Below are 24533 nucleotides of genomic sequence, written 5' to 3'. Positions count from 1 at the left end.
CTTCAAGGGCTCACTCCTTCAGCAGATTGAGGACCTGCTGAGCACCCAGTGCCATGGTGCCTGCTGGGTCACCCACAGCCATGGTCCCTGCCCCTGTGGGTTCACAGCCCAGTCAGCTGTCAGCCAATCTTAGCATGAGAAGAGAGCAGAGGAGTCCCACGTGGGGATCCTGCCAGACTTCCTGGAGGAAGCATTGATGCTTGAGGGCACCTTGCAGGGGCCTGCTGCCCCCACCAGTGTCTGCGTTTGGGGGGGCCACCAGGGGATACTGAGGCAAACCCATCCCCGGCAGATAGGACTCCCGGCCCAGGGCTTCCACCCAACCTCCCTCAGGCAGGCTGGCATCGGGGTCTTCAGCCCCTCATGAAATCCTATGTTGAGCCCCATTTGGTGTCTGCCTCTTGGGGGACCTGAGCCCACAATTGTAAGGGCCACGAAGGAGTCGATGGGAGGAAAAGGGGAGGACTGTCTGCACAGGAGCGAGGCCCCAGCAGGTAGCACGTGTGTCAGGACGGCTGTGGGGACTCGGCCACCGCCAGAGGAAGGGGATCTGTCGGGACGGCTGCGGGGACTCAGGATCACCGCCAGAGGAAGGGGATCTGTCAGGGGGCGGCTCAGGATCACCACCAGAGGAAGGGGATCTGTCGGGGGCGGCTCAGGATCACCGCCAGAGGAAGGGGACCTGTCGGGGGCGGCTCAGGATCACCGCCAGAGGAAGGGGACCTGTCGGGGGCGGCTCAGGATCACCGCCAGAGGAAGGGGACCTGTCGGGGGCGGCTCAGGATCACCGCCAGAGGAAGGGGACCTGTCGGGGGCGGCTCAGGATCACTGCCAGAGGAAGGGGATCTGTCGGGGGCGGCTCAGGATCACCGCCAGAGGAAGGGGACCTGTCGGGGGCGGCTCAGGGGATCTGTCGGGGGCGGCTCAGGATCACCGCCAGAGGAAGGGGACCTGTCGGGGGCGGCTCAGGATCACCACCAGAGGAAGGGGACCTGTCGGGGGCGGCTCAGGATCACTGCCAGAGGAAGGGGATCTGTCGGGGGCAGCTCAGGATCACTGCCAGAGGAAGGGGATCTGTCGGGGGCAGCTCAGGATCACCACCAGAGGAAGGGGACCTGTCGGGGGCGGCTCAGGATCACTGCCAGAGGAAGGGGATCTGTCAGGGGCAGCTCAGGATCACCGCCAGAGGAAGGGGATCTGTTGGGGGCAGCTCGCCGAGGGCTCAGCCTTGAACCGGGGGCCAGGGTGTGACATCAACAGGTTAATATCTTAGAGCAGGTGCCCAGGCAGAAGCCTCGCCATTCAGTATTAGCCCATAATTACTCAGGCTTGTCTAAAAGTCAGATGTTTTTGCTGGGTGTGGTGGCTCATGCCGGGAATCCCAGCTACTCGGGAGGCTGAGACGGGGAGGATCGCTTGAGCCTGGGAGTTTGAGCCCAGCCTGGGCAACAGAGCAAGATCCCATCTAAATACATACATGCCTGTCTAAATACATGCCTATCTCCACCAATAAAAACCAGACAACTTTGTTGAAGAGCCACAGCTTCGCTCATTTAACCAGCGGGGACACGGCATGGACGGGGCTCCAGTGTGAGTCCGGATGCGGGTCTGCGGCTTGTGCTTCCTGACCTGTCCCTTAGCAGTAATGGTAGACCTGCTCACTGGTCGTGGGATTGCCCTTCCCACCGGGGCCGCCCATTCAATCTTCACCCCGTGAGTGGCTCCCCGCATTTTCCCTACACGGAAGCAGGCCACACCCCAGAGAATGGGGAAGCTGGAATCACCCTGCAGGGTGCCCTGGAACCCCCATCCCCCAGTCAGGGGCCCCCATGGTTCTCCTTCATGGCTTCCTTTTTTTTGAGACGGAGTCTCGCTCTGTCGCCCAGGCTGGAGTGCCGTGACGTGATCTCAGCTCACTACAACCTCTGCCTCCCGGGTTCAAGTGATTCTTCTGCCTCAGCCTCCTGAGTAGCTGGGATTACAGGCGCCCGCCACCATGCCTGGCTAATTTTCCTATTTTTAGTAGAGATGGGGTTTCATCGTGTTGTTCAGGTTGGTCTCGAACTCCTGACCTCAGGTGATCCGCCTGTCTCAGCCTCCCAAAGTGCTGAGATTACAGACGTGAGCCACTGTGCCCGGCCATGGCTTCCTTTTCTTTCACGCCACAACTGCACCGGGGCAATGGTTCTTGCCAAGGCCAAGGTCGGCTTTGCCTCCATGCCTGCTGGTCTGGTGTGGCGCTGTTTTGGTGCGGGACTGTTTTCGGGAGAGCATTGGCTCCTGAGAGCCAGGCCTGGGAGGCCTGTCCTGTCTAATTGGGCCCTCATGACTGCCCTTCAAAGGTAAGCCATGGAGGCCGGATGCAGTGGCTCACACCTGTAATCCCAGCACTTTGGGAGGCTGAGGCAGGCAGATCACCTGAGGCCAGGAGTTTGAGACCAGCCTGGCCAACATGGTGAAACCCCGTCTCTACTAAAAGTACAAAAAGTTAGCCAGGCATGGAGGCATGTGCCTGTAATCTCAGCACTTTGGAAGTCTGGGGCAGGCAGATTGCTTGAGCCCAGGAGTTGGAGACCAGCCTCGGCAACATGGGGAAACCCCATCTCTATATCTAAAAAAGCGTATAAAGAAAAAAATGAAATTCATAAAAAAATAAAGGTAGGTTGTGGAGAAGCTAAGGCTCAGGAGGTGCGGGCAGGTCGCCTGGAGGCTCCTGGGGTGTCCACGCAGCTCTGCCGCATGTCATGTGCAGGGTCCCGCAGCCACCCGCCTTGAAGGCAGTGCTGAAACGGGCGTATAATTGAGACTGGCCCCCCCAGTGCCCTCCTGAGGTCCTCCTTCACAGCCGCCCGGCAGCCGGTAACAACACAGACGAAGGCTAAGCACCTCCGCCATCTGGCTAGCTCCTCTGCTGTAAATCAGATGGCAGCAGCTGTGGAAGGGCCCTGGCCCTCTGCTTTCTGGGCCCGCTCCCAGCCTCATCACTCAGGAGCAGCCCGAGCTCCAGCGAGGAGCTCTGTGGAACCGGCCGTGGTTGCAGGCAGGGCCATCTGCTTTGGGGATTGCTGCTCCTTTAGGAGGACGAGCTGCCTGTGGTTTTTACCCAGAGATCCAGCTGGAATCGCAGCTCCCAGAAACTCACGGCTCACTGTGAGTGATGAACACGGGGCCTGTGGCAGCCGCTGCGGCCGAGAGAGTGGACAGTGTTCACTCTTTAAAGCAATGCCCTTGCGCCCACACAGTGCGACGTCCAGCACTGTTTTCTGCTCAGCTGCGAGGGAATCTCCCCAAGCCTCCCCACCACCCCCTTTTTCTAAGTGGATCTGGGGGCCTTGGAGGTCAAGAAGAGCCAGTGGGAGCCCTGTTCTTGGCTGTCGTTTCAAGCGGCTTCTCCAGGGGGTTGACAGAGCCCTGGGCCCACGTGGACGGATGATGACAAATGACCTGCGGAGGGAGACAGTGGCACGTGGGGACCAGCGGAGTGAGCTGGCCTCGGCTATCTTGTTGAGCGCCTGGGAATGGAATTGGAACAGGAGCCCCGGTAAGTGACTGGAAGACTGGAATGAGGGCCTGACCGGTGGGAATGAACCAGAGACGCTGGAATGATGTGCAGATGGAGGCGCCCTGCCACGCTGGTTTTATAGTTTGGCATCGCAGCGAGAAAAACAACAAACCCCGTCTTGTGTGTGGTGAGGGGTGTCTCGGGCAGAGAGAGAGGATTCATGAATTCCAAAACAACTGTGAGAAGACCAAAGGCACCGGAGCTCTGGGGATTCAGAGTCGTCTTCAGAAATAAGGCTGGGTGCGAGGCTCACGCCTGTAATCCCAACACTTTGGGAGGCCGAGGCGGGAGGATGGTCTCAGCCAGGGAGGCAGGTTGCAGTGAACCCAGATCACGCCACTGTACTCCAGCCTGGGTGACACAGCGAGACCCTGTCTCCAAAAAAAAAAAGCATGAAAGAAGCACACACCTGGGGATGTTTTGATGAAGACTCTGCTCTCGTGGGCCCCAGAACACCCCGAAGTAGGCTGCACGAAGCCGCGAGCCCCGGCACCTGAAGACGCGAAGCTGGGCTGGGAGTTGCTCACTGGCAAGGTGGGTGCCAGGCTGAGGAGGGCAGAGGTCAGCTGCCCCTGGCTGGGCTCAACTTAGGACACAGGACGGGAGGGGGCACTGGATCTGGAAGGAAAGGCGGGGGAGGGAGGGAGGGGTCTCCAAGGAAAGGGAAGCCAGCAGTGCTGTTCCTAAGCAGGATTCCATGGAACTCACAGGCAGGACTTGGGACACGCACCTGCTCTGTCCGTCTGACCTCACCCCGACCACCCAGGAGGGGAAGCGCCGTGGAGGCCACTTCGCAGGAGGGAAGATGGAGGTCCAGGGCCATGCACAATGATCCCCGCCCAAGGTTTAGCCCAGGAAGGGGGAACAAACCGCAACTCCAGCCCTGCCCCCCACCCATTAGCCAGGGGCTTGCAGCTCCTGACTCAGCTTCCCCCATCAAACGGGGGCTCGTCCTGCCCCACCTGGGTGGGAGACTCAACCTTCCAGGCCCACGGGAGCTCGTGCGTGCATCTCACGTTCCAATCACCTGGGTAGCAGGCATGCTTGGGCAGGGGCAGAGCTTGGTGGTGATCTATGTCCCAACACCCTCAGGCTCCCGAATGGGACTTTTCAGGGGTGAGGGGGCCAAAGAAGGGGAGGCAGTGGCTGCGTCACTCGTGAAGGGGCATTGGGACCCCAGCCCACGTGTGGTCCCACGTCTGAAATCCACTGGACAGGGAGATTGGTCCGGGCTCACACCCGCTGGGACGGCAGGAGGCAGGGGTGGCACGTGGACAGACATGGGTCCCAGAATCCGGGCAGGGGGGAAGGTGGAGGGTGTGGTCTGTGCCAGCTGTACCTGGGCAGGTAGGGCCGACTGGGTGGCGTGGGGGTGGGGCTGGGAGGAGTTCCTGGGTCTGGGGAGAGGCCACTGCTCGGGAGCAATCATCTCTCAGGGACCCAGGCTGCCCGCCACTCTGAGGAAGGGGCAGCAGAGGCCAGGAGGCCAGGGGCCGAGCTTCGGGCCCACCCCGTCTTGGCCGCCCCTCTCAGGCCCAGAGACCTGCAGCCAACCTGCCTGACAGGCTGAGCGCCGCCAGAGAGGTGAGCTGCGTGGGTGTGGAGTGCGAGAGTGTGTGTGTGGGGGGGAGGGGGTGCATACCAGAGGGGTGTGGTGTCCAGGCTGAGCCCCTGCACTTCAATGGGGTGGGGGGCTCCCGGAAAAAAAAACATACCTTGAAATTCTGAGAATCATAGTCCCCCAACCCCTAAGCTTCACCTCCACCTCAGACGCTGGGCCCCAGGACGGCACCTGGACACCAAACAGGGTCTCCAGCCAGCCTGGCAAGTCCAGGCCAGACCAGCACCCCCCACCCTGGCTCCAGATGAAAGGGTGCCCCCGACCCGTACACGCCCAGGGCTGGCAGCTCCCTCAGGTGAAGGCAAGTACAGGCAGGCTCTGGGTGACTTTCTGGGGATGGGAGCAACAGAGGGACCAGGGACAGCAGCAGGGAGGTGGGGGCTGGGCCCCGGAGGACAGGACGGGAGACCTATGGGAGGAAGAGAGCAGATCCTTGGGACGGCCCCGCCCCGGGATCTGGGGCTGATGGGCTCAGGCAAAACAGAATTGCTCGAGAGTCAGAAGCTGAGGCAAGGGCCCCCCTATGCTGCACCTGCCTGCCAGGTCGCCAGGCCAGCTGAGACAGTGGGGCTGAGTCCCAGGGCCTGGCCAGGCTGGCTCTCCCATGCAACAGCCTGTGTCCCTAGAAGGGCAGATGACAGGGAGGCCAACCTGAGGCCCTGGCCTGGCCTCCCTGACCTGCCGCATAGCTCGTGCCGGTGGAGACAGGCACAGGCTGGCACAGGCTCTGCCTGAGGTCACAGACACCGTACACAGCCAGAGCCAGGCCCCAGCTTGTGGCATCTGGCCCAGGGCCTGCTCCTCCTGGCTGTGGGGGCTGCTCCCCAGCCCCAATGAGGAGGGACATGTGGATCACCAAGAGGCCATGCTGCCTGCCCGCCCCACTCAGCTCCCAGGAGGCCGTGCCCATGGACAGGAGCCGGGGGAATCCCAGAAGCAGAGCTGGGAGGATGTGGAGCCCCATCCCTGTCACCCCCTGCTCACACCCGGGGCTGCTGCCTTGGTGAACTGCTGGTCAGGGCCCCCAGGGGAGGGCCGCAGGACTGGGTGGGGCAGGCCTGGGAAGCCGGGTGTCCAAGATGCGTGCCCACCGGTCACCTCATCCCTCTGGTGTGCATCTCAGCCTGGGACACTGAATGAGCCAGCCCTGAGGAGGCGGCTCCCGGGAGCCCCGAGTTCCACCCAGCAGCGAAGGAGGCAGGCAGGGGGTACACCTTGCCTGTCCACATCTGCAGAGAGACGAGCAGGCAGGGGGTCGGGGTGGGTACTAGCAGGGCGGTCGGCCTGGAACCAGGCAGCAGCTCATGGACCCTCAGCTGGGTTTCTCATGAGGGCAGGAGGTAGCTGTGCCAGGGCCAGGGTGTGGGACTGGCTGGGCAGCTTCTCGGCCTCCCCACAGCTCCGGGCACCTGGACACAGTGAACAATGGTCAGAGGGCCCCGTCGCCTGGATCTGGGCAGACAGGTCTGTCCTGCAATGGGCTTGGTCAGTGTCCCGCCCCCGCCAGAAAAATCAGGCCCAGCCAGCCCTGCCGCCTCCTGTGACTGGACGCAGAGGCTGTGACACCAGCACTGGGTGAGGCCTCGATCAGCCGGCAGCCCTGTGAGCAGGTGGCAGAGCGGTCAACCTCCCAACTGCTCCTCCGTGGGGACCAGGCCCCGCTCATGACATCCCCAGACCAGCACCCTTGGTCCACGGTGCCCGAGCTGGCGCATCCGGCTCCTCCCACTCTCTTTCTTGCTCTGGGCCAGGGGCAGCAATGCACCATGAGCCTCCCGGGCATGACACGGGCCGCACCCTGGCATGAGGTCCTGCGCCGGAGGCTGGGAGGGCCATGTGGAGACCAGCCCTCCCCAGACCCCAGGGCAAGGCAAAGTGTAGGGGGGTCCCAGGTCCTGCACCACAGCAGGGACCTGTGTTCATCCCTGAACAGAGTCAGCAGCAAAAGCCCGGCCCACTCTCCATAAAGGCCCCGCAGCCCCCACGGGTAGTGGGAGGGGGTCCGCACCTCCCCGCAGGGCACCTCCCCGCAGGGCGCCTCCCCTTCATTAAAGCCAGCGGTGGCTGACCAGGCTGGAGGAGTGAGGGGCCCTCAGCCAAGACCCGCTTCCTCTTGGGGAGCCAGGTTCTCCGGGCAGTGCCATGGGGTCTGCCCGCCTGGCCGTGGGACAGGAGTATGGGTTCTGCTTCGGGGACGTGAAGGCCTTGGCCAGTCCTGACCCCTCACCTCCAGACCCGGGCACGTATCAGCTGCAGGCCGAGGGGGACATGGGACCCCAAGCCCTGGTCTGGCTCTGCCCTACCTGCTGGGGGCTGAGGCAAGTCCCTGCCTGGGGAGCTGCCGTGAGGCTTGGGAACGGTGGTCCAGCCTCTGTGCAGGCTCTGGATACCCACCAGGCAGAGGCCCCTCACGGCAGGGCCGGCCCTGATGGAGACAGGTGGGGGTAAGGGAGACGCAAGGCCTCAGATTCGGGGTCCCATCCCCACTTGTCCCCTTCGGGGCTGTGTGACCCTCTTCAAGGAATTACTTCAGTGGCATCTCAGAACCACGTGGAGTGGAAGGGGGTCAGAACTAAGCGATCCACCAGCATTTGTGGGGTGCCTGGAGGCAGCAGGGTGCAGAGGGGCTCCAGCCAGGCCCCCCATAAACTCCCTGTGGGACTTGGGGCCGGCGTCCTCCCTGGGGAGGAGGAAGAGGACTGGCTGTTCCGTGGGACCCTTTCTCACCCAGGGTGTCTCTCAGTGTGCCCAGAATGGACCAGGCCTGGGCGGGGGCAGGGGAGGGAGATGGGGGCTGCACTGCAGGGCTCAGAGAGACTTGGAACCCGCTGGGGAGACCCTGGAGACACCCACAGACACTGGCAGGGCCAGAACCAGCTGAGAGCCAGGCGGGTGAGGGCCAGACCCATCCCAGGGGCTCAGGAATGGGAGGACTCACATGTCCGGGCAGGTGGTCACTGGGTAGGGGAGAGAGGGAAGCCAGTGGCCATTCAGCACGGTGTGCACACGTTGTGGGCCTCACTGTGTCCACTCAGCAGCCTCGCAGGGCAGGCATTACTGCTCCCATTTTCCAGGTGGGGACGTGGAGGCTGAGGGGCGCACACAGGGGAATGGCAGGGCTGGAGTTCACACCCAAGAACTCTGAGTGTTCGCTTTGCTGAATGATCGGGCACCTCGGGCAGGGATTTGGAAGAAACCCTGGTAGTGCCTGGGCCTGCCTGGATGTGGGGACAAAAGAGGCAGATGTGATGGAGACAGAGCTGGGGTGGGGACAGCAGGGATGGGGACAGAGGCAGGCTGGTTGGGGAGTGTGGCCCAGGAGACGAGGAGCAGGTGATGGAGAGAGAGCTGGGGTAGGGACAGAGGCAGGCCAGGTGGAGAGCGTGGCCCAGGAGACGAGGAGCAGGTGATGGAGAGAGAGCTGGGGTGGGGACAGCAGGGATGGGGACAGAGGCAGGCTGGTTGGGGAGTGTCGCCCAGGAGACGAGGAGCAGGTGATGGAGAGAGAGCTGTGGTGGGTACAGCAAAGGTAGGGCCAGGGCTGGGACCAGGGTTGGGACAGCAGGGGCGGGGACAGGCAGGCCAGTGGGGAGTGTGACCCAGAAGATGGGCAGGCAGACCAGCATGGATCAAATCCTGCTTTGGCCAGGCCTTGGAGCAAACCCACTTTACAGATGAGAAAACAGAGGCTCCAAGAGGCAAAGGCGCCTGCCAAGTTGGCCGAGGCCATGGGCAAGACAAAGGGCCAAGGGCCGAGGCCACCTCTGAGAGTGACGTGGTCAGAAAGCTGGAGAAGGAAGGGTGGGTGGAGATGGCAGAGGCCTCCTCTCTTTTCAGAGCCTCAGGTTTATAAAAGGCCTGCAAGGCCCAGTGCTGGGGAGAAGGGATACAGCCAAGGCTGCCTGATAAGGAAAAGTCATTTCCTCGAGTGTGCAAGAGCACCTGGAGCTCTGGGCTTAGGGGCCAGAGCCCGGGCTCTCGGGACGCCTTCCTAGAGGCAGTGGCTAAACAAGAACATGCTAGGGAAGGGTGGCTGTGAGAACAACCCGGAGCCACGCTGGACCTGCCCCCCACCATCAGGGCAGGAGGAAGCCCTGACTGAAGGGGCTTCTAAGGATCAGGGACCCTCAGGAGCCATGAACCAGCTCAGGTTGACACCAGAGACCCTGCACCTGGCCGGGCTCGGTGGCTCACGCCTCTAATCCCAGCACTTTGGGAGGCTGAGGTGGGCAGATCACGAGGTCAGGAGATCGAGACCATCCTGGCTAACACGGTGAAACCCCGTCTCTACCAAAAATACAAAAATTAGCCGGGTGTGGTGGCGGGCGCCTGTAGTCTCAGCTACTTGGGACGCTGAGGCAGGAAAATGGCGTGAACCGGGGAGGCGGAGCTTGCAGTTAGCTGAGATCGCACCACTGCACTCCAGCCTGGGCAACAGAGCAAGACTCTGTCTCAAAAAAAAAAAAAAAAGACCCTGCACCCACACTCCCCGCTGGGACAGCTGTGGGCTGAGGAGATCAGCAGGCCTCTCTGTCCAGTGCCCAGCTGGCCTTGTGAGAAAACCCCACCTTTTTCCACAGAGGATCTGCCTCTGGCGGAAGGCAGAGCTTTGGAGGTCCCTTGATCTGTGTCCGGGGCTCAAGCCCTGAGCCTCCCCAAAGCCAGAGCCCTCCCAGAAGCCTGGCTCTGGTGGCTCCCGCCAGAAAGGTCCTGCTGACATCTAGCCACAGTGCTTCCTGCTGTCTGCACAGCCATTCCCACCATCAGCCCAGGGAGGGGCCTGAGGCTTCATCCTGTGCTGGGGGCCGGACACAAATCAAGCAGGGGTTGGGGCCTCAGTTTCCCTGCCTGTAGCATAAGCGAGTTGGATGAGGGGATTCATGGTCCCTTCCAGCTCTGCACATGCCCAGGCACCAAAGTCTTCACCCTTCAAACGGGCCCCCAGCCATCGTCACTTCATAGTTGTCCGTGACCGTGATCCCAACACTTAACAGCCAGAGGGCGACATCCGCACGCGCTGAGCCAACTGCCTGGGGCTCTGCGGGCTGGGTGGGAGGCTGGCGGGAGTACCTGTGGCTGCAGCGGGAATGCAGCTGGACGGAAGTTGGGGACCGCTTTCCAGCACCCCTGCCTGGCCAAGGGGAGACCTTAGCCCACAGGGCCACCGCCTCAGCATGACAGCCCCTACCCCACCACCGCCGTGCCCCGAGCATGGACAGGGCACCGCTCTAGGCTCTGGCAGCTCCCGCCGAGGGAGGACCAGCAGCAAACACAGACAGGTGGACCGGGAGTCGAACACACAGTGAGGAGGGTGATGGGACAGCGGGGATGGTCTCTCCAGAAGTGACGCCTGAGGCTGCAGGACAGAGTCACCCGGGAGCAGGGTCGGTTGGTCCAGAAGGTCCCGGCCTGGGGAGCAGGCTGTGGCTCTGGGCCCGGGCTCGGGTGGGCGCTGATGGGGAGGTTAGGCAAGGAGGGCCTGAGAGCTGGGCACGACTTCCTGAGCTTGTTCCCCACAAGGGAGCCTCCCTGGAGGGACAGTGTCTGTGGAGGGGTTGGGGAGAGCAGGCAGGGTGTCCCAGGGAAGGATGGGCCTCAGCCCGGGCCCCTCACGGACCCCTCGAGGATGCTGGACACGTTGATGCGCCCCTCGTTCCCATCTCTAAAAGGCGAACAGGCCGGACGTGGTGGCTCACACCCGTAATCCCAGCACTTTGGGAGGCCGAGGCGGGCAGATCACCTGAGGTCAGGAGTTCGAGCCCAGCCTGGCCAACGTGGTGAAACCCCGTCTCTACTAAAAATAGAAAAATTAGCTAGATGTGGTGGCGGGTGCCTGTAATCCCAGCTACTCAGGAGGCTGAGGCAGGAGAATCACTTGAACCCGGGAGGCAGAGGTTGCAGTGAGCTGAGATTGCACCACTGCACTCCAGCCTGGTGACAGAGCGAGACTCTGTCTCAAAAAATAAATAAATTAAAAATAAAAGGGGAACAGTGGCTCCAGTCATTCCAGTCTCGACCCCTTGAGCCCTGATGCCCAGGGCTGTGGGAGGGTAGGAGACATGAAGGACAAGGAGCACGTGGATCCGTTGCGGGCATGGAGCAGGACTTGGCAATGGTGGCCCCAGCGGCATGAGCCCAAGCGTAACCAGAACAGGACAAGAGATGGGCTGAGGGCCCACATCCTTCTCCCAGGAGCCGGGGTGGGTGAGTTTTTTTTCCACAGGGGCCTCTGCATGGGGGTGACAGGGACCCTCAGGGCCCCCCAACCCCTTGCCAGACTCCGAAGGGTCCAGGGACTGGGCTGTCACTCGCCCCCTCCTGCCTGCCTTGATCCACAAAAACCAGAAATATTTCCTTTTTTTTTTTTTTTTTTTTTTGAGACAGAGTCTCCCTCTGTCCCCAGGCTGGAGTGCAGTGGTGTGATCTCAGCTTACTGCAACCTCCGCCTTCTGAGTTCAAGCGATTCTCCTGTCTCAGCCTCTTGAGTAGCTGGAATTACAGGTGCACGCTGCCACACCTGGCTAATTTTTGTATATTTAGTAGAGACAGGGTTTCACCATGTTGGCCAGGCTGGTCTCGAACTCCTGACCTCAAGTGATCCACCCACCTTGGGCTCCCAAAGTGTTGGGATGATAGGCGTGAGCCACTGCGCCTGGCCCAGAAAACATAAATGTTTTCAACACATCTCTTGGGGCGTGGATTTTTTTTTTTAATTCAGATGAAATTCACACAACATCAATTTACCCAGGTTTAAGTGAACAATTCAGTGGCAGTAAGTATATCCACAGTGCTGTGTGCCTGCCACCTCTACCTCGTTTCAGGACCCCTGTCACCCCCCCAGGGGTACACCCCCTGTACCATTAGCTCTCCACCCCTCCTCCTGCAGCCCGGCCCTCCTTGGCCTGCCACAGACCTCTCCCACCTGTCCCCACCGGGTGGCAGCTGCCTGGCCGTCTGGCACAGGCAGGTGAGGGCGCCAGGCAGCCAACAGGTTCCTGGGAGCCAGCTGCCACCCAGCAAACAGCCGGGAGGATAGGGTGTCAGCCGTGGGAGGGGACAGGAGGGGACGGGCCTGCAGCCTGGGGCCCAGGTGGGCCACTGGGGACGTGAGGCACTGGCCGCCCCGCCCCAGCCTGGCACAGCCCTTCAGATCCTGGCCTTGCCCCACCCACAGTGGGGCCTCCAGTTGGGGCCACGTGGCCATGAGAATGACCAGCTAGGCTTCCCTGGAGGCTGGGCCTCCCTGGACTGGGCCAGGTGCTTCCTGCCAGCAAAGGTAGAGCCGGGCCCTGTGACCGCAGACCAGAGGGAGATGAAGAGGCTGGACTGGGCTGTGAGTGTGGGAGAGGGTGGACTCAGGGCCCCAGCAGGTTAGTGAGAGACAGAAGAACAGGCACCCAGGGCTGCCAAGAACCCAGCAAAGCCGAGCTCCCAGGCGGGTGGGCAGGTCCCAGAGCCAGTGAGGGCCGGCTCCTCCCATGGGGGTGGCTGCACACCCCCTCCTGCCGGGGCAGGCAGTGCTGGTCTGCACCTGCTCCCCAGACCTCCCAGGCGGGCAGGGTGGCAGGGGTTCCCCCTCTTCTGCCCCACTGGAAGATGGTCTTTGTCCCCTAAGAAGCAGGCTCCCTGCAAGGCTGAGACTCGGAGGTGGAAGCTGGTTTTATAAGGGGGAATTGAGGTGGGACCCTCAGGTCGCAGGTGGCTGATGGGTGAGCTTGGATGGCTGAGCTTGGAGCAGGGAGGGAGCCGGGCCTGGTGCTGGTGTCCGTGTAGGGGGTGCGGCCTGGTGGGTGGCTCAGCCTCAGCGCCCGTCTCACTGTCTCCTCCCTCCCCGGCTGCTTCCTGCTGCCAGGAGCCAGTACCTTTGCCCTTACTCCTCCCGGTGTGTGTCCTCCCTCCCTCTGCAGATGAGTAATGTCTCAGGGATCCTGGAGACAGCCGGCGTCCCCCTGGTGTCATTGACCTGGCCACAGCCCAGCCCCCCACCGGCCGTGCCAGCTGGGCTGCAGATGGACCACATGGGGAACGGCTCCCAGGGGGACCCCTGGCTCTTCCTCACCTCCGCGCTGGCCCGAGGCGTCTCAGGGATCTTCGTGTGGACTGCCCTGGTGCTCACCTGCCACCAGGTAAGCCCTTCCGCCCTCCCCCGAGCCTCCTTCAGGACCCTGGTCTCCACAGGACGTGGCCGTGGCTCAGCCCAGCCCCCCTGGGTGCTGCTGCTAGAGACGCTGTCAGAAGTGGGATCGGCCAGGGCACGGGGGAGGGGATGAGCTTCCCCAGGACATGGCATGTGGGAGCTGGGCCTGAAAATGGGGAGGTCTCTGCCAGGCTGAGGGCAGAGCGCCCACTGGGCACCCCTGGCTGTTTCACAGGCTGGTAACTCGGCTCACTGAGGTCCGCAGTGTGGTCCCATTTCACAGACAAGAAGACTGAGTCTCAGAGAGACCAGAGGTCTTTCCCGGGCTCACATAGCTGGAAAGGGGAAGGGGCCTTCTCCTTCCAGAGGCGTGGCACCCTGGAGAAGGCTAGTGGGAGGTTGGCAGGGGGTTGGACTTTGCTCTGTAGGGAGCTGGGGAGCAAAGGTCACAGCTTGGCTAGAGGGACTGGGACTCCTGTGCAAGAGACGGGCGAGAAGCAACTTCCCCAAGCCCTAAGCCACACACAGCCCCCGACCCGGAGCAGTCCCCAGGTGGGAATAGAACAGCCCCCAGGTAGAGAAGTGGCCAGGCGCTGTGGCAAGGAAGGGCCAGGCAGGGGCAAGAAAAAAGTGGTGCCCGAGGGCAAGGGCTGGGCAGAGAGGGCAGGGGGTCAGGGACGGGACCCTCCTGAGAGCCTCGGATACACAGAGAGGCCAGGGCGGTGTGCGCAGGGGTGGGGTGGGAGTGCGTGTGCAGGCCTGCGAGGGCCACGCGGCTGCAGGGGTTTGTCCAGAACCCTTGACCCCAGTGTGGTGAGGTGGCTTTCAGGGGGTGCTGGGAGCCCAGAAATGCTGTGGAGGGCTGGGCTGAGAGCAGAGCTGCTTCCCGGGTGCACGGGGCACTGGTGTAGGGAATGGATCTGTAGGTGAGCCGGGGCAGGGGGCCATCAGGAGACTGGCAGGCAGGGACACCGGTGGCCACAAGCCTCCGAGGCAGCATCTCAGTGACAGTTTATTAACTGCTTATTAGCCGGGCATGGGGGCCTGCACCGTTAGTCCCAGCTACTTGGGAGGCTGAGGTGGGAGGATCGCTTGAGCCCAGTTCAAGGTTGCAGCGAGCTATGAACAGATAACCAGAACCCAAGGTAGACGTATATGAGTGTGGCCTGGAGGGTGCAGAGCCGCGGAGGCGGTGCCGAGGCAGGCCCTTCCTGTAAGGCCATCAGAGAGGGCTTCCCGGAGGAGGCCGTCTTTGCGCTATAATCCTGGGAACAGGCTGTGTGTGCGCGGCTATAGTGTGGTTTCAGCTTCATGGGGCCTCGCAGTCAAGACAGGGCTCATGGAGACCCCTTGGTCTGGAGTTCAGGCCCTGTCCTACCCCTGAGCCCACCGCCAGAGTCACCCTTGACTGAGGAGTCCCAGGCAGGACACAGAGTGGCTGGATCTCCCTCACTTTATACATGGGAGGACCGAGGCCAGAGAGGACAGTGGCTTGTGAAGGTCACCCAGCCAGGTAGCGCCAGCCCCCAGAAAGGTCTCCTGATGGCTGGTCATGCCGTCCCTCCCAGACATCGGTGGGGAGCGTGTGACTGATAAGGAGGTTCCTGCCTCCAACCTCCCCCAACTCCCTGAGCTGCACCCCAAGCAGCCAGGTGCACGTAGCCTCTGTTCGCCCACTGCCGTACATGCACCTCCTCCAGAAGGCCTTCCCCAGGAGCCCCCGTGCGCCCAGCTCCCAGGTTCAGCTGACCCTGTCTCAAAGACCCTGTAGTTGAGTTGTATCCTCACAGAAAACATGGAAAATCGGTCGGGCGTGGTGTCTCACACCTGTAATCCCAGCATTGTGGGAGGCCAAGGCGGGTAGATCACCCGAGGTCAGGAGTTTAAGACCAGCCTGGCCAACATGGGGGAAACTCTGTCTCTACTAAAAATACAAAAATTAGCCAGGCATGGTAGTGCGCGCCTGTAATCCCAGCTACTTGGGAGGCTGAGGCAGGAGAATCACTTGAACCCGGGAGGCGGAGGTTTCAGTGAGCTGAGATTGCAACACTACACTCCAGCCTGGGCAACAGGGCAAGACTCCGTCTCAATAAAGAAAAATAATAATCAAAAATTAAAAAAAAATAAAAACATGGAAAATCTAGAAAGGTTTAAAGGCAAACACTATAATCACCCATATTTTTTCCCAGGCTTGCTTTTCTTTCAGGCAATATCTCACTCTGTGGCCCATACTGGAGTCCAGTGGCACAATCATTGCTCACTGCAGCCTCCACCTCCCAGATTTAAGCCGTCCGCCCACCTCAGCCTCCCGAGTAGCTGGGACTACAGGCGCCCGCCACCACGCCTGGCTAATTTTTGTATTTTTTAGTAGAGATGGAGTTCGCCCTGTTGGCCAGGCTGGTCTCGAACTCCTGAGCTCAGGCAATCCACCCACCTTGGCCTCCCAAAGTGCTAAGATTACAGGCGTGGGCCACCATGCCCGGCCCCTAGGGAGGGACAAATTCTTAGGAATCAAAGGATGCACATCCTTTGGATGTCCCCACAGCAAAAGCCAATGTGCCTTCTGAAAGTCTGCCCAGCCCAGGACCAAGACATGTCCCCTCTCTGTCCCCCAGGTGGGACACTTAGCTGGGCTCCCAAAATGCCTGCTGAATGAAGGAATTACTGAGCATTCCCATTCCCAGGCTAAGAACAAACAGGACCCTCACTCATGCCCAAGGAACTTATTCAGAAAAAAAAAAAAAATCTATTGTACAACATGGTGACTATTATAAATAACAATGTATTCTATGCTTGAAAATTGCTAAGAGAGTACATTTTACATGTTCTCCCTGCAAAGAAATGCTAAGTATGGGAGATAATGGAGATGTTAATGGGTTTGACTCAGCCATTCCCCACGAACACACATATCAGACATCACGAGGCACACTGTAAATGCATACAATTTTGATTTGCCAATTTAAAAAATAAATTTTAGGCCAGGTGCAGTGGCTCACGCCTGTACTCCCAGCACTTTGGGAGAGGGAGGCAGGAGGATCACTTGAGCCTAGGACTTTGAGACCAGCCTGGGCAACACAGTGAGACCCTGTCTGTACAAAAAATACAAAAATTAGCCAGGCAAGGTGGTGCACACCTGTAGTCCCAATACTCAGCAGGCTGAAGTAGGCAGATCACTCGAGCCCGGGAGTTCAAGGCTGCAGTGAGCCATGACTGTACCACTGCACTCCAGTCTGGGCGACAGAGCAAGACCCTGTCTCAAAAAAAAACCTGGGCAACAGAGCGAGACCATATTTCTCAAAAAAATGTATATTTTTTTGAGACAGGGTCTCGCTCTGTCACCCAGACTGGAGTGCAGTGGCGCAATCTTGGTTCACCGCAATCTTCACCTCCCAGGCTCAAGCGATTCTCCTGCCTCAGCCTCTCGAGTAGCTGGGATTACAGGCGCGTGCCACCACACCTGGCTAATTTTTGTATATTTAGTAGAGACTGTGTTTCACCATGTTGGCCAGGCTGATCTTGAACTCTTTTCCTCAAATGATCCACCCACCTCGGCCTCCAAAAGTGCTGGGAGTACAGGCGTGAGCCACTGCGCCCGGCCATAAAAAGTGAATTCTTAAAATGTGTATTATTTTTAGTTGTAATCAGAAATATGTATTTAACATATATATTCATACTTATATGTACTTCTATAGTAAATACGTATAAAAGTATTTATCTAATTACAATAGGCAAACAATTTATTTTCTCTAATTGTAATAAGGATGCCCATTGTAGAAAACTAGAAAATGCAAACATAGAAGGTGCCTGGTGGCCTACACCCACCCCCACCTCCTTCCCAGCTCACCTGGGCTGGTGCAGGGGTACCAGGTGGACCCGGCTCTCACCCGAACCTTCCTGCACCCAGATCTACCTGCACCTGAGCTCCTACACCGTGCCACAGGAGCAACGTTACATCATCCGCCTGCTCCTCATCGTGCCCATCTACGCCTTCGACTCCTGGCTCAGCCTCCTCCTCCTGGGAGACCACCAGTACTACGTCTATTTTGACTCTGTGCGGGACTGCTACGAAGGTGGGCCCCGGGCCACGTCAGGTCGGGGGAGCGGAGGGAGAGACTCCCTGGGCCCTGCATGCACAGACGCACTTCCATGGCCAGCCCGCAGAGCACCCCACTCTCGGGGCCCCTGTCAGAGGGGCTGCCAGGATAGTCAGGGTTAGCGGTGCTGGCAGGCCTGGAACACATGACCGACCCCACAGCCTCCGTGAGACGGGCTCGGTGGACCTACCCTGGCCTGGGGTGAAAGCGGGGCCCTGATGGAGCGCCCTGACCCTCTCAGGCTGCCCCGCTGGGGATGGGGCTCATCAGGAGCCTCTTGCTGTGTGGCCTGCCGGGCCTGGCCACTCCCGAGCCTCCTCCTCTCCTGGTGAGATGGGCGCCATGGGGTCCCAGTGCAGCTCAGGGCTCACGGCTGGTCCCCCTCTGTGCTCCCTGCAGCCTTTGTCATTTACAGCTTCCTGAGCCTGTGTTTCCAGTACCTGGGAGGCGAGGGCGCCATCATGGCTGAGATTCGTGGCAAACCTATCAAGTAAGCCCGTCACCCCAGAGCCCCCACACACCACACACCTGGGACGGGGAGCCCGGCGGCGCTGGGGCTGCGTTCTCCCACACCGGCTCAGGGACGTCCTCCGCAGGTCCAGCTGCTTCTACGGCACCTGCTGCCTCCGGGGCATGACCTACTCCATCGGGTTTCTGCGCTTCTGCAAGCAGGTGAGGGGGCCCACCCAGCCCTGCCTGCCCTCCGCCCACCCAAGCCCCTTCGGGGGCCCTGGCTGGCCCAGCGCCACCCCACCCAGTGTCGGGGGGCTGCTCACTGCGGGCTGTCCCAACCCCCGTTCCTGGGCCCCTGGGGGACCTGGCCCCAGGCCCACCGGGTGCCGTCGCCCCCAGGCCACTCTGCAGTTCTGCCTGGTGAAGCCCGTCATGGCCGTCACCACCATCATCCTCCAGGCATTCGGCAAATACCACGATGGGGACTTCAAGTAAGGCGGGAGCTGCGGGGGCGCCTGGCATGAGGTGGGCACTGGGTCCCCCGGGGCCCAGGAGTGGGGCCCAACAAGGCGGACTTGGCACCCAGCTGGGCTCAAGTAAGGCAGGAGCTGTGGGGGCGCCTGGCATGAGATGGGCACTGGGTCCCCCGGGGCCCGGCAGTGGAGCCCAACGAGGAGGGCTTGGCGTCCAGCTAGGCTAGGGACCCCGCCCAAGACAGGTACCCACTTCCTCTCCACAAGGACCTCGGTGCCTGCCAAGGCCGGGGGCCTGGACCTCCCCTCACAGGACACGGCCGGGGTGAGTCTAGCGTCTGTGCCAGCGTCTGTGCCGAGGACCCCAGGGCTTCTGGCCAGGCAGTGACGGCCCCAGCCCCCGCCCAGCCTTGAGCACTCTTGATATTAAGGGCACCTGGGGCAAGGGGACCCAGGTCCACCCCGACCTGTTGGCTGAGCAGACAGGCAGCCACCCGACACAGGGAGGGCCTCTGCCAAGGTCCACACACATGCTCACCAGTGCCACACACATGCTCACACACGTGGACACATGGGCTGTCACCTGTGCACACGCATCATACACGTGCATCACATGTTCACACATGCACACAGCACATGCGCAAACCATGCACACACCACAACCACACACGTATGTACACATGCACGCAATATGTGCACACACAATGAACCCCAATATGTGCACAATGAACCCCACGCAATATGTGCATACACAATGAAATATGTGCGCACATGACATACATGCACACACACCTATGTGCACACACTCACACGGGAACGACACCTGTGTGTCCACCACACAGAGGATCTTCAGGCAGTGGCCGGGTGGACGGGGTTGGGAGGCAGCGTTCCGACAGAGGCAGCCTGGATGCTGCCTGAGCAGAGGACGGGATCCTGGGACGAGGAGGAGCAGGGCCGGGAGGGAGAACGGCCACATGTCCCTGCCCTACCCCTGCATAGGCCCCCCAGCCACCCCCAGCTCCCCACGCTCTCCTGCAGGCCCTGGAGTGAGGATCAGATCTGGGCAGGATCCCTGCAGGGCCCATGCTGCCAAGCTCAGGGTGGGGGCCAGGCCAAGGGTGCGGCGACGGCGGCTCTAGGGTGGGGACGGTGGCGGGGTCGTGGGACCGCCCTGACCACAGCCCCCGTCTGTCCCAGTGTCCGCAGCGGCTATCTCTATGTGACCCTCATCTACAACGCCTCCGTCAGCCTCGCCCTCTACGCCCTGTTCCTCTTCTACTTCACCACCAGGGAGCTCCTGCGGCCCTTCCAGCCCGTCCTCAAGTTCCTCACCATCAAAGCCGTCATCTTCCTGTCGTTCTGGCAAGGTGTGTGGGGCAGGTGGGGCAGGGGTGCTACCGAGGTGGGGGCTGCAGTCCAGTGAGCCTGGGGTCACCTCACGCCCCCTTCCCTAGCCCCCACGTGCTTCAGTTTCTCCAGCTGCAGCACAGGTCAGCTGGAAGCCAGGGTAGAACCTGCGGGCACGGGGGAGTGGGGAGGTCCCGCCAGCACGGGGGATTCGGGAGGTCCCGCCAGCACCACGGGGGAGTGGAGAGGTCCCGCCAGCACCACGGGGGAGTGGGGAGGTCCCGCCAGCACCACGGGGGAGTGGGGAGGTCCCGCCAGCACGGGGGAGTCGGGAGGTCCCGCCAGCACGGGGGAGTCGGGAGGTCCCGCCAGCACGGGGGAGTGGGGAGGTCCCGCCAGCACGGGGGAGTCGGGAGGTCCCGCCAGCACCACGGGGGAGTGGAGAGGTCCCGCCAGCACGGGGGAGTGGGGAGGTCCCGCCAGCAGGTCTGGCCCCACGGTCGGTGGAGAGAGGTTGCACAGAGGCCACACTGGCGTTTCCTGAGTCCCGGTCCCCACTGGGCCCTGGGCCAGGCCAGGGCACTCACAGCCCACCTTGGCAGAGGAGGATGGCCACCAGACAGGGCATGGGCCCAGGATCTGGGGCTGGAGCGGCAGGGCAGGCCCGGGAGAGCTCCTGAACACCTGCTGTGCTGAGACCTCCCCGACTTTGGAGGCGCCCTGCCCCCCTGAACCTCAGTCTCCCGGTGGGACAAGACCACACGGACGGTCACAGCACCCGTCAGAGGAGCCTCTGGGGGGTTCAGGACCCCTGACTTTGGAGGCGCCCTGCCCCCCTGAACCTCAGTCTCCTGGGGTGGGACGAGACCACACAGATGGGGTCACAGCGCCTGTCAGAGGAGCCACTGCGGGGTCCAGGGCCTCTTCCTCCCCTGCAGAGCCCGTCTGGGGCTGGGGCTGAGCGGCCGTGACGTCCGCAGGGCTGCTGCTGGCTGTCCTGGAGCGGTGCGGGGTCATCCCAGAGGTGGAGACCAGCAGCGGGAACAAGCTGGGGGCTGGCACACTGGCCGCTGGCTACCAGAACTTCATCATCTGCGTGGAGATGCTGTTCGCCTCCGTGGCCCTGCGCTATGCCTTCCCCTGCCAGGTGTATGCAGAGAAGAAGGAGAACTCACCAGGTACACCCTGCCTTCCAGCCGGGGCACCCGGAGCGCACAGCCCTGCCCCGGGCACCGAGTCTGTGTCCGTGCCATTCTTGAGGCCCAGGAATGCCAGCTCGCTGGGCAGGGAGACGGGCAAAGGGCATCCGGCTCCAGACAGGCACCTGGGCTGTGTGGGGTCCAGGCGGTCCCGGACCCCGATGGTGATGGGGGATAGGTGTCCCCTGCCAGGCACACCCCCCATTAGGGCGGGGACAGCCTGTGGCCTGCCTGGCTTCTCATCAGTCTCGTGGAGAGACCAGGGTGCCCACCCAAGGCCAGCCAAAGGCGTACTCCGCTGCTTGGAGCCCCTCGGAAGCTCTAGGGGATGTGGTCCTTGGCAGGGGTCTGGCCAGGGACAGGGCCGGTGCTGGGTGGAGCAAGCTGGGCTGGGGCCCGGGGTCTGGGGTCACCCTCCACTGGCCGAGGCCAGACCTGGACACGCGGGGACTACAGCTCTGGGCATCTTGGGAGGGGGGGCTGAGGAGGCTTGTCTGGGGGGCTGGAGTGCAGGGGGGACGGTGGGGCTCATACGCTGCCCTCCCCCAGCCCCACCGGCACCCATGCAGAGCATCTCCAGCGGCATCAGGGAGACAGTGAGCCCCCAGGACATCGTGCAGGACGCCATCCACAACTTCTCCCCCGCCTACCAGCACTACACGCAGCAGGCCACGCACGAGGCGCCCAGGCCCGGCACCCACCCCGGCAGCGGCTCCGGCGGGAGCAGGAAGAGCCGGAGCCTGGAGAAGCGGATGCTGATCCCCTCGGAGGACCTGTAGGGGGGCCTGGGCTGCCGGTGCTATAGGAACCCAGTCTGCCCAGGCCTCTGGGGAAGAACAGGGCCCCCTCACCCACCAACTCCTGCCAAAGGTGGGGCCTCTCCTGAGAGCCCTCCTGTGAGGCCCTCGGAGCCCACTTCCCATCCTCCGTCCAGCCCGGGGGTCAGGGCACCTGATGGCCCTGCCAGGCACCCAGGTGGGCCCGCCGCCCCAGGAGAGGGCACCTGAGCCAATCGGAAGAGCCTGGGGACCCCCTGGGATCACCTGGCCATCAGCCCTCCAGGGGCCACTGTGGGGCAGAGAGTGAGTGTGGCTGCGGGGCCTTGGCTGCACGGGCCCCACAGGAGCTGTGAGTGGGTCAGACTCCCTGGCTCAGGAGACAGACAGAGGATGGATCCCAGGCTGGGCAGCTAGAGGGAGGGGCGCCGGGGTGCTGGGCAGCCCGGCTGTGACACAGTCAGCAGCTCCGGGCGCCGCAGGCCGGCGGGGTCCACACAGGCTGGACGGGGCTGGGCCTCCTCGGAGCCTGCTGCGGAGGTTGTGGGCACGTGGAGAAGGGCCCACGTGTCTCCACACACCAGCCACAGGGGAGCCCTGGCCAGGCACCCACCCAGGGGAGTGTGTGCCTGGGATGGGTCGCGGAACCACCGGGTGCCCGTGAGGCTGGCCGGCACGGCGGGGTGTGGGAATCGCTCTTATTTATATTTAAACACCTTGGATTTTCTACTGGGTCTTGGCTTCTGTTCCCACAGGCCCTGAGCCTGAGGAGCAGGACTCGGTGGGGGTCACAGGAGGCTGCTGCTCAGAGTCTGTGCTCTGCATGTGGGAAAGGGGTCCCACCTGTCTGGGGTGGGCAGCCTCGTGGTCCAGGGCAGTGCAGGGCAGAGCCTGGCCTGTGCGATCACAGCCGCCGCCTTTCTCCCGGGAGCCTCTACTTCCTCCAAAATGGGCCTTGTGCCAGCCCCACCCACGGCGAGCGGACAAGTCCACGAGGGCAGGGCCCTGAGTACCTGGTGGGGGGGACACTCCTAGGGGGCACAGAGGGGGCTCCCACCTGGGCACCTGCCTCCTCCCCTTCTCTTCTTCCTCCACGTGCCAGGTGCGGCCCTGGGTTTGAGGAGCTGAGCCTCAGACACGTGCCCTGCCCTCAGGAAGCCGGAGGCACCCAAGTGGCCTTGGAAATCCTGGCGGCGAGAACAGTAGCTGCCCAGGGACTAAGGGGGCTTCTGGGAGGACACACACTGGCCCAGGGTGAGGGGTGTCACTGCAGGGTGCCCCCCAGGCCCAGGGCCCGTCAGGGGACAGTATGGTGACCTGGCCTACAGGTGGCAGTCGGTTCTGTGTGTCTGGGGCCCGCAGCACAGGTTGGGTGGGGGCTGAGGCAGAGGCAGCAGAAGTGGGCAAGGCCTGGGGGGCTCAGGCACTGGGCATGGAGAGCAGACAGGAAGGCCTAGTGGGCACCACCCCCAGACCGTGGCTCCCACCCGTGCTGCCCCCACCCATGGCCACGGCCACCGGGAACAGTGGGACCTGGGGTCTCCGAGGGACTCAGCAGGGTGGGCACAGACCAGTGGGGTCTGGGCTAGAGAGAGCCGGCTCCCAGCCTCTTGCTTTCTGGGCTGAGGACATGGGGATCCAAGGCCAGTGGGTCTGCAGGGCCCAGCCAGGTTGCCTGATAAGATAGGCCCACCAGGCGGCCCCCGTGTCTCACTCTGTCAGCAGGTGGGGGCGTGGTGCTCCCCAGGGACCTGCTGCCAAGGGGCAGTTTCTGGAGGCTGGGGGCACTGGCCGGGCTCTAGGCCTGCTCTGCCCTTGCCATGGGGAAGGCTGTCCTGTTAGGGATCGAGTTGCTCAAATCTGCGTTTGGAGGGTGCGTGGCCGAGGGCTCCCCTTCTGGAGACCCAGACACCGTGTGGGCTCTGGGCGGCAGAGGCTGAGGTGTCGGGGGCTGAGCTCCTATGTCAGCAACACTTCAGGCCTGCGCTTTAGGACAGGGGAGAAGTCAGTTTCCCCCAAATGCCCCCTCGGACCAGCCAAGGACTGTGCCAGGAAACTGACATGCTCGGCGCTCACGCCAGCTGGAACAGCGACTGAGCCCAGAGAGATGGAGCAAGTTGCCTGAGGTCACAGAGCAGGGACTTGGACACCAGGGAGCCAGCTCCACAGAGGCCCTCTCTCCTCCCGGCCTCCTGACCCTCAGCCGCCTCCGCCCCGCGGGTGAGGCTGCTTCTGCTTCTTTCCAACACGGCTTGAAGGAAAGCCCTGAGGGCCGAGCCCGCTCTGCGTGGACGGAAGGCAGCGTGGGGCAGTCCAGGCCGGGGCTCAACCTGCCTCGAGAGGGAGTGTGGGCGCATGTGAGCAGGAGGGACGGAGACCAGCTTGGTTCCAGTGTCATCATCGCTGTTGAAAAAGAGGTTTCCCGGTGACAGGCCCCGACAGAGGAGCGGGCCGCGAGGCAGGCAGGAGCCGCGTGTCTGGGCCCAGCGCACCTGCCAAGCTCTCTAGCCTCTCCTGGCCTCAGTGTCCTCGTCTGGGAGATGGTCCAGCTGAAAATCCCCAGCATCCACAAGAAAGGGTGGAAGCTCTGGGGGCCCTGGCCTGGCCCGGGTGCAGGCTGCTTGGCCGGGCGGGGCGGCGTCTCCTTTCACAGCTTCCCCGTCTGTCCACGGCCTCCAGGAGCCCCACACAGGGCCGGGGCTCTGTGCCCTCAACTCACACCCGTCAGCTCCCCGAGGAGGAGCAGGCTGGGCCCAGGGCCGCAGGGTGGGCTGCAGGGAGGTCTGACTTAGCTGGGGAAAGTGCCATCCCTGCCATTGCTAGTGACAAGCTGGGGCTGCCGTGGCCCCAGCACAGATTCAGCACTCACTG

The 24533-nt window shown here is 62.3% G+C and overlaps 1 protein-coding gene across 3 annotated transcripts; it reads left to right on the top strand.

Moving 5' to 3' along the window:
* The first annotated feature begins 4982 nt into the window (after window positions 1-4982).
* TMEM184A (transmembrane protein 184A) lies at window positions 4983-24282 on the top strand. Of its 3 annotated transcripts, XM_054495474.1 has the most exons (10): window positions 4983-5146; window positions 13091-13309; window positions 17225-17390; window positions 17814-17904; window positions 18011-18086; window positions 18267-18358; window positions 18608-18665; window positions 19538-19707; window positions 20668-20865; window positions 21436-24282. In XM_054495474.1, the coding sequence occupies exons 2-10, from the start codon at window positions 13091-13093 to the stop codon at window positions 21689-21691; spliced, it is 1326 nt and encodes a 441-aa protein (XP_054351449.1). In that variant the 5' UTR covers window positions 4983-5146; the 3' UTR covers window positions 21692-24282. The 3 variants fall into 3 exon arrangements, with proteins under 3 accessions (XP_054351449.1, XP_054351450.1, XP_054351451.1); XM_054495475.2 differs by lacking the exons at window positions 4983-5146; window positions 18608-18665 and adding an exon at window positions 12420-12516; XM_054495476.2 differs by lacking the exons at window positions 4983-5146; window positions 18267-18358; window positions 18608-18665 and adding an exon at window positions 12420-12516.
* The last annotated feature ends 251 nt before the right edge of the window (window positions 24283-24533 follow it).

Source organism: Pongo pygmaeus, chromosome 6 (genome assembly GCF_028885625.2).
Source record: "Pongo pygmaeus isolate AG05252 chromosome 6, NHGRI_mPonPyg2-v2.0_pri, whole genome shotgun sequence".
In the NCBI taxonomy this organism is placed as follows: domain Eukaryota; kingdom Metazoa; phylum Chordata; class Mammalia; order Primates; family Hominidae; genus Pongo; species Pongo pygmaeus.
Note: the sequence above shows the minus strand (reverse complement) of the source record. Positions and strands in the feature narration are given on the sequence as shown.